The 9,432-nt window shown below is 41.5% G+C and overlaps 1 protein-coding gene across 2 annotated transcripts; it reads left to right on the top strand.

Annotated features, from left to right (window-relative positions):
• KRT28 (keratin 28) lies at positions 1–8,947 on the top strand. Of its 2 annotated transcripts, none has more exons than XM_041725749.1 (8): positions 1–450; positions 1,098–1,180; positions 1,736–1,892; positions 3,009–3,170; positions 3,246–3,371; positions 6,333–6,550; positions 8,369–8,424; positions 8,701–8,947. In XM_041725749.1, exons 1-8 carry the CDS (start codon positions 1–3, stop codon positions 8,841–8,843), a joined length of 1,395 nt encoding a protein of 464 aa, XP_041581683.1. In that variant the 3' UTR covers positions 8,844–8,947. The 2 variants fall into 2 exon arrangements, with proteins under 2 accessions (XP_041581683.1, XP_041581682.1); XM_041725748.1 differs by having other exon boundaries at positions 8,345–8,424.
• The last annotated feature ends 485 nt before the right edge of the window (positions 8,948–9,432 follow it).

Here is a 9,432-nt window from a genome sequence, read left to right as displayed (position 1 = left end):
ATGTCTCTCCGATTTTCTAGTGGGTCCAGACATATTTGCTTATGGTCTGGAACTGGATCTGCCAGGCCATCCAGTGGAGGCTCAGGCTTTGCAGGCAGCAATGCATGTGGCAGCTCCTTTGCTGGAAGTGGATTTTCCTGTGCCTTGGGAGGGGGCCTGGGCAGTATTCCTGGGGGGAACCATGCTGGTGGTGTCTTTGGAAGCGCTGCTTGTTCTGGCTTTGCTGGAAGTGAAGGGGGACTTCTGTCTGGGAATGAGAAGGTGACCATGCAGAATCTTAATGACCGCTTGGCATCCTACCTGGATAACGTGCGAGCTCTGGAAGAGGCAAATGCTGAACTAGAGAGGAAAATCAAGGGTTGGTATGATAAGTATGGACCAGGATCTTGCCGTGGACTTGATTATGACTATAGCAGATACCATCTAATAATTGAAGATCTTAAGAATAAGGTGAGGAATCACAAATCTGAAAATTTTCAAAGTATTTAAAGCTAAGAATTACCTAGCAAAAAGACATAGAACATGAACAGGAAATGCTTCATAACTGTTATCTGTCATTTATATTCATATTTATTTATTATTTATTTTCATAAATAATTCTTCCTATTAGTCAAAAATAAGCGCTTTGATGCATGAATTTCAAGTAGCTTAAATGTTACTAGTTTTGAAATATATTCATTGATAAGAAAGTGTTGCATTCTAAAAGTTACATGAGTAGATGAGAAGAGATAATCACATTTGTAATTTTTAGAAATTAAAATTCTAAATATTTTAGTTGTCACTTGAGGAAATTAGATATTTTAAAGATTTTATTTATTTATTCATGAGAGACACAGAGACATAGGCAGAGGGAGAAACAGGCTTCCCCCACCCCCACCCCCTCACCCCCATCCCTGTGGGGAGCTCCATGCAGGACTCGATCCCAGAACCCCAGGATCATGACCTGAGCCAAAGGCAGACAATCACTGAGCCACCCAGGTGTCCCAGGAAATAAGATTTTTACACAGAAGTTCATTGTGTCACATTTTTTATTTCCTGAGATAACAAATTATAAGAGCAGGCTTATTTGTTGTGTCCTCCCTTTTGATTTCTTCTAGATTATCTCTTCCACTACCGCTAATGCTAATGTAATTCTACATATTGACAATGCCAGACTGGCTGCTGACGATTTCCGGCTAAAGTAAGTGATAGAAAACAAACACTCTCTAGAAAAGGTTTCCTGTCTGTTTAATATGTTAAGTAAAATTTCAATTTCATCCCGAGTAAAATAAACTATAAAAGATTAAGGAAAGTAATGCATGTTATAATACAACAACACCCTATGACACAAAGCATGTTATTACAATCAGCTATACTCGCAGTTTATACCTGTTTATTACATTCTTGGGACAAAACACCACTGTATTTCTATGCCTGGAATAGCGCCAAGCACTATTCCAGGCATAGCTGGTAAATATGCATCAAGCAAGGAAAAATAGTAACGAAAATAAAATTCTAAAGTGGCATATTTTTATTTAATCAGGATCTGCTATCAAAATTTGTATCATTAAATAACCAATTTCCTTGCATAGAACTTGGTAAAAGGAGTGGAGGAAGGCTTTCACTGTATGCTTTTATGACATTTTGAGTCCCAATTCAATTTCCAATGTGCCGCTGAAAGCAATCAAAGTTTTATTTTATTCTACCTCTTGAAGTAATCTAACTTGTGCTGAAATTCATTGAATGCTCCCCCAAGGTACGAGAATGAGCTTGCCCTTCACCAAAACACAGAGGCTGACATCAACGGGCTGCGGAGAGTCCTGGACGAATTGACACTCTGCAGGACTGACCAGGAGCTGCAGTATGAATCCCTGAGCGAAGAGATGAGGTATCTCAAGAAGAACCATGAAGAGGTAGGAGAAATAGTACTTCTAGTCAAATCATGATTCTGTGCATTTTAAATACTTTGGGGGGACATTAAATTACAACAGTATTGTTTAAATTATTATAATAGGCTTTTTACTATATGTATTTTTACTATATATGTCATTCATATAATATTAGTTATTATATTAATTATAACTATTAAAATAGTATGCCCACTGTAATAATTTAAACAATGCCAAGGCATATAAAGAATTTCATTTCTCCCACTCTCTAACCTTCTAATCCCGTCTCCCAAGGTTATAAATATTAACCATTTGATCTGTACCCTTCCATTTGTTTAGGCTGATATATAATATTTTATCATTTTGAAAATGGTGCATTGCTTTTGCATTCGTACACCCATCTCTGTTTGCACTAGATTATTTCTTTCATTCATAAATGTCTATCCTGAGGTCAACCTTCTCACAGAAGACCTCTCTGACTATAAATGTCATTGTTTTCTCCACTTAATGAGTCTGGCTTTACTTGAGTGTTGAACTCGCCCAATAATATATTATTATTATTATTATTATTATTATTTATTTTCATCAATAGTTATTCCTATTAGTCAAAAATAGGCACTTTGATGCATGAATTTCAAGTATCTTAAATGTTACTGGTTTTGAAATATATTCGTATATTGTATGTATGTATGTATGTATGTATGTATAGGGTGTATCATTATTTGATACATTATACCAAGCAGCTTCAAACTCCTTTAAAAAAAAAAAGATTATCCCCAAAATAGTCTCCAAAACAATAGATGATTAAGAAGGCACACAATGAGACGAGCACTAGGTGTTATACTATGTTGGCAAATTGAATTTAAAGAAAATTAAAAAAAAAAAAAAAACAGTAGATGAAAATGTTTCAGAAATCACCGGATGACAGGTTCAAAAAGCCTAAAACCCCAACCCTACTGGCCCCCAAGGAGGCTATTATGGGGGAGGGAAAGGTCAGGAAACATGAAAAAAGAGGGAGAGGGAAGAGTCACAGGGCAGGGGGCTGGGAAGGCAGGCCGCTGGGCTCCCAGCAGGAGCGTGGAAGAGCAGGTGCACGCACTGACCCTACACCCATCGCGTCCTGCACACACTTCCCTGCAGGAAATGAAGGCGCTGCAGTGCGCGGCGGGAGGGCACGTGAACGTGGAGATGAACGCGGCGCCCGGGGTGGACCTCACCGTCCTGCTGAACAACATGCGGGCCGAGTACGAAGCCCTGGCTGAGCAGAACCGCAGGGACGCCGAGGCCTGGTTCAACGAGAAGGTGAGGCCGCCGCCCAGTCCCACGCAGGCCCGCCGGCAGGTGCAAGCCTGCTCACCCCCTGCACCCCCCTTCCAGAGCGCCACCCTGCAGCAGCAGATCTCTGACCACGCGGGCGCCGCCACCACGGCCAGGAACGAGCTGACCGACATGAAGCGCACCCTGCAGACCCTGGAGATCGAGCTGCAGTCCGTCCTGGCAACGGTAGGCAGGCGAGAGCGCGGGTCAGCCTGGATTTTGTGCCTTGAACTGGAACCCTCCTCTTCTTCTCTGTTAGAGCTTTCCCTACAAATCCTTAGAGCAGCAGAGAGCAAGGAAGATAGACTCCGAAACACTCAGAAGGAGAGAGAGACTGTCTGTGTTTCTTCCTCCCTGAGATCCCTGAGGATTTCCTGACTGGCCCCTGCTCAGTGCCCCTTTCACAAAAGTAGCTCACGTCTTCACACAGCCCCTTCCTCGGCCCCACAAAGCAAGCAGCAGCACTATTACCCCACCTGAAAATTAAGTGTCAGGCCAAGGTCAAGGTGGCCACACAAGGCAGACCTTAGGAGCCTCCCCAGCATCTCCTCTTATTGATGCCGGCCGATGAAAGCCGCATGGTGCTTTCCATAAGGTAGACAAGAGGGTACATATCTGAAACCCTATGAGCACTGTCAGCCTCTTCATCCCTGCTCATCTCACAGAGCTGGGCATTCAGCCACCTTGGCACCTACTGCCAATTATTTCAGAGGTTACCATGGAGACAATCCAGGACTAAAACTGGCTTTCCTTCTGGGGTGTGAGCTAGCAGCACCCAAAAAGCTTGATTTTGAGAATTAACGCGTATACATGGCCCAAGGGTTCCCATTGTCATAGGAGGTTTCATGCTCCCCGAGGACATGAGATTGTAACCCAAAGAGAAGCATCACTATTATACAAATAAGTGCAGTGAGCAGAAAGGGTAAAGATGACCCCAAACTACAGGAAGACCATTTTGATTTAACCATTCTAAAAAGGTAGAGTGCTCTCTTACCAGATAATGTTTAGATTGGAGACTTGTTTTAACCACAGACTGTCAACTGAACCAGGGTGTGCCCCTCTTGTCCTGACCTTGGTCTCCTCTGCAGGAACTGGACCCTCTCCCTGTCACTTGAGGCCCCTGGAGCCCTGCTCTCTACCCCATTCCCTTTGTCCCTGAGACTAGAACCCAGAGGACCTGTGCCTGCTGCTGTATCACTGAGCACAAACTGAGTACAAACCTGCCCTCTCATTTCTGAGATACATTGAAGCAAATAAACTCCTGAGTTCCCAGATCAAAATGTAAGCCCCTTCACATAGGAGGTGATGTTAGAAAGTAGTTAATTCTCTGCAGCCAGGAGTACCATAGTTGGGGCTCAGGAAATAATCTACACAAAAAGCCCATGTTAGACAACATAACAGAATTATAGAATAATGGTGGTGTAGAACCTAACTTCCATACTTGAGATTCATCATAGATGGATTCTAGGCAAGATCTCTATAGTTTAGCACACAAATCACATGTAAGTTGGGAATTGTCTAACTATATAAACTTTCCCTATGCTTCCCGTAGTATGCAAACTTGTAAGTTTATCCTGTTCTCTTTCCTTATCTACAAGCTAACCTTTACAGTGAAAGGCTGTAGATAGAGATAGGGATGCTGTCATCTCTGATTAAGAAGAGTAGTAGCAAACTTAAAAAGGAATACCAGATCTGGGTGGCCCAGTGGGTTAAACATCTGAATCTTGATTTCGGCTCAGGTCATGACCTCAGGGTTGTGAGATCGGGCTCTGCTGGGTAGGGAGCCTGCTTAAGATTCTTTCTCTCCCTCCCCCTCTTTCACCGTCTCTAAAAAAAAAAAGAAAGAAAGAAATACCACATGAGGACACATCATCAGGGAAATTAACGTTTCGAACAGCCGAGCACACACTTCACTGACATCTTTGCCTCCTCCCCATCACCATTCTGTCCACCTTCCACTCCTTTGCTCTGGAGAGGCCAGCACCACCCATGTAATGCACCAGTCGGCCCATTTAGTAAATCAGTGGTTCTTAGCCCCATCCAACCCCATGTCTGCCTGTTATGATGAATATTTATTTTATAACTCCCTCTTTGTCCTAGAATGAAGTCAACAAATGATATACTTAGCAATACAAAAAAAATGATTTAAAAAACCCCACTATACTGCCATAACTGCAATGAAAAGGAAAACTATAAGTATTTTTAAATAAAATCTATTTAACTTGTAAACACTTAGGCCCAAATACCCCAGAACATGTAATGACAGAGACAGAAGCTTACCCCTTCCCTTGACAAATAGTTTTATTTTAAATGATGTAATATCAGGAGTGGCTCCATGCAAGAAGAACAGGAAAATGAGAGTGCGAATGGGGGTGGACACTCAGAAAATAACTAATATCAGGAGAAGAAATAACCACCCAGATGTACTTATCTATGGTAAGGGGAGAAGATAATTACTTTGATTGGAGTAGACGACCAGACAGATGACAGGCTGTCACACGACCAGACAGATGACAGGCTGTCCAAGTGGAAAGGAGGAGGTGTAATATTCATAAGAGTAGTGTGGAAATAATGACCTGTACTGTGCTATGAATATATCTCTTGTGTTGAAAGCCCACCCCCATTAAGACATTCATTCTTTCTCAAGTACTCTATAAAAGGCCTTTGAATAACAACAGCAAATCCGGAACAAATCAGAAAAGGAAACAGCCTTGGAGCAGTGGTGGGGTAGGTCTCTAGGGACAGTGGCAGAAAATGATCAAAAAACCAAAACCAACCCCAAAGTAAATATGTAATGTCAATATATAAAATTTCCAATATGATTTCTTATGGCACTATCCCCTCCACCAAAAGAGTTTTTCTCTGCATGATAGGAAATATTACCTAAATATCACAAAAGTCCATCGAAACAGTCAAAAGTCTCATGGGAAAGGGCCATTTATGCCATATCAGGTCATCCAGCATGCCGCCCCTCCACCCCATAAATGCCTGTGACTTCCCCTTCCTCTGCACCTCCCATGTTGTTGTGATGATCCCCACAGATTTCCAAAACTCACCTAGAAAGCAGTGCTGCTGTTTGCTGAGAAGGGCTGGTCTGCATAGTCCTCCAAGTGGCTTCATCCTTGCTGTGACATCTCTTGTCCTCAGAAACACTCCCTGGAGTGCTCCCTGACCGAGACCGAAGGCAACTACTGCACACAGCTCGCCCAGATCCAGGCTCAGATCGGGGCCCTGGAGGAGCAGCTGCACCAGGTCAGAACCGAGACCGAGGGCCAGAAGCTGGAGTATGAGCAGCTGCTTGACATCAAGGTCCACCTGGAAAAGGAAATTGAGACCTATTGCCACCTGATTGATGGAGATGGGAAGTAAGTAACACCATTTGAAAATCCGGTATTTGGGATGCCTGGGTGGCTCAGTGGTGAACAACTGCCTTTTAGCTTGGGTTGTGATCCCAGGGTCCTGGGGTGGAGATCTGCATCAGGCTCCCCACAGGGAGCCTGCTTCTCCCTCTGCCTAAGTCTCTGCCTCTCTATCTATGTCTCTCATGAATAAATAAAACAGATCATAAAAAAAAATGAAAATCCAGTATTTTATCAGAGAGGTTTTTACTTATTTTAAACCACAACCATGGGCTGTCCATGTTCCATGCCTCCAATCCTTTTCTTCTTCATTCCATCTGCAGTCATCCCTTCCATATTTTGTACATCACAGCCCCTTCTTCATCTGCTTTGGATGACCCCAGTCATCCCTGCAGATGACCCTATTCATTATCCATGTTAATCATTCTAGGTTTTGAGATTATTCCCCACCAGGCTTTACCCATCTTTCACTCCCTTCCAAATATCATTGCTGCCCTCAAATAAACATAGTCAGTGCAACCCCCAGGATCTATATGTTAAAAAAATAAAAGGTAGGGATGCCTGGCTGGCTCAGTTGGAGCAGTATGCGATGTTTGATCCTGGGGTTGTGAGTTCAAGTCCCACATGGGTGTAGAGATTACTTAAATAAATAAGGGAGGCAGGGCAAGATGGCAGAAGAGTGGTCCCTAAGTCACCTGTCCGCACCGACTTATCTAGATAACTTTCAAATCATCCTGAAAACCTACGAATTCGGCCTGAGATTTAAAGAGAGAACAGCTGGAATGCTACAATGAGAAGAGTTCGCACTACTTAAATAAATAAAAAACTTAAAAAAAAAAAAAAAGAGTAAGTGTACCTGGGTGGCTTAGGAGGTTAAGCCTCCAACTCTTGATTTTGGCTCAGGTCATAATCTCAAGGTTGTGAAATCCAGCCCTGTGTTTGGCTCTCCACTGGGCAAGGAGTCTGCTTAAGATGCTGTCTCTCCTTCTGCCCCTCTCCCACTTCTCTCCCTCTCTTAAAAAAAAAGCATTACTTTCATTAAAAAAGTATATATTTATAAATGTATATATAGAATATGTACGTATATCAATATGCATATATACTCTCCTTAGGTTTAAATTCTTGGGTTAGGGCAGCCCCCGTGGGGCAGCGGTTTAGCGCCACCTGCAGCCCAGGGTGTGATCCTGGAGATCCGGGATCCAGTCCCGCGTCGGGCTCCCTGCATGGAGCCTGCTTCTCCCTCTGCCTGTGTCTCTGCATCATCTCTCTCTCTCTGTGTTTCTCATGAATATAAATAAAATCTTTAAAAATAAATAAATAAATAAATTCTTGGGTTAAAGAAAATCAAATGGAAATAAAGTTGTTTTATGTCCTCTCTTTAGAAGACATTTCATTATTTTCACCTCCTACAAATGTTTAATATTTTCCTTTATAGAAAACTAATATCTGTTCTTGGCATACAAAGTTCACTTGAGGGCAGCCCGGGTGGCTCAGCGGTTTAGCGCCGCTTTCAGCCCACGGCCTGATCCTGGAGACCTGGGATCCAGACCCACAGGGGCTCCCTGCATGGAGCCTGCTTCTCCCTCTGCCTGCGTCTCTGCCTCTCTTTCTCTCTCTCTCTCTCTCTCTGTCTCTCATGAATAAATAAATAAAATATTCAAAAAAAAAAAACAAAGTTCACTTGAGTTCATGTTCATCATTTGACTCAATGAATATTTAAGTGATAAACTATTGTCACTATTAAATGATATTGAAGAATATAGATATATAGATACAGATATAGATATAGATATATTAAAGAATAAACTGGGATTTTTTTTTCAGCTCGTGCTCCAAATCAAAGGGCTTTGGATCAGGAGGCTCAGGGAATTCATCCAAAGGTAATAAAATCTAGTTCTATTTCTACTGCAAGTACTTTCATGTTAATGGCAATCATATAGTGTGGCAACATTTGTATTTAAATAATTTTAATTAAAGTACTCTGAAGTTAAAGTATTACTTTAAGTGGATAAAATTATACTAAACTATTATTATAAATCTACACATACTCTCTCATCAAAGTGTACATAATATGTTATATCACAGCTAGCACTGGAATTCTTCCTCATGTAATCTTTTAGCTGGAATATGTGTATTCACAGGTGTTTTATTTCTAGAGTTATCCAAAACCACACTGGTAAAGACAGTGGTTGAAGAGATAGATCAACGTGGTAAAGTTCTATCATCAAGAGTTCACTCCATTGAAGAAAAGACATCTAAAGTGACCAGTGGCAAAACAGAGCAAAAGGTTCCTTTCTAGCCGCCATAGAGAAAAGAACAGTCTGGGAAAGGATCCTGCACAACTACATTATTCTAAATATCAAGGAAATTTTTTAAAAAAACAACTTTCTGCCCTTAATAATAAGTTACTTAGCAAAAATACTTTTTTTCTTAGCTAATTTTTACAGGGTTTTGGGTGTCTGTTTTCAAATAAATAAAAAAGTGGATGTTCACTCCTTTCCATTCACTCATAACCAATAAACAATTACTTGAGTTTTTTTTCCTACATCACAATCATGGGTATACATTTATGGAATCTATTTTCATTGCCTTTCACTCTAGTTTTAAATAATAGTGAATATCACGTGGCACTTAAATATTAATATTCACTAGGCATAATCTTTAAATATCTGACCCTTTTGCATGGACAAATAACTAGGAAAAAAAATAGAAATTCTCCTGTGATTGAAAAGTTCCATCACTAGATGGCGCCTCCTGGTATCTTACCAATGAGCCTATCAAACTTCCTGGGGATCTGGATACTTACCAGGGTACTTGTTCCCCTATAATCAAGATTAACTCTGGGAAGATCCACAGCATTGAACCTCCTGTGAATGACTTTTTTCCTA

The sequence above is a fragment of the Vulpes lagopus genome, chromosome 12, assembly GCF_018345385.1.
Source record: "Vulpes lagopus strain Blue_001 chromosome 12, ASM1834538v1, whole genome shotgun sequence".
In the NCBI taxonomy this organism is placed as follows: Eukaryota; Metazoa; Chordata; class Mammalia; order Carnivora; family Canidae; genus Vulpes; species Vulpes lagopus.
This window is presented reverse-complemented; position numbering and strand designations above follow the sequence as displayed.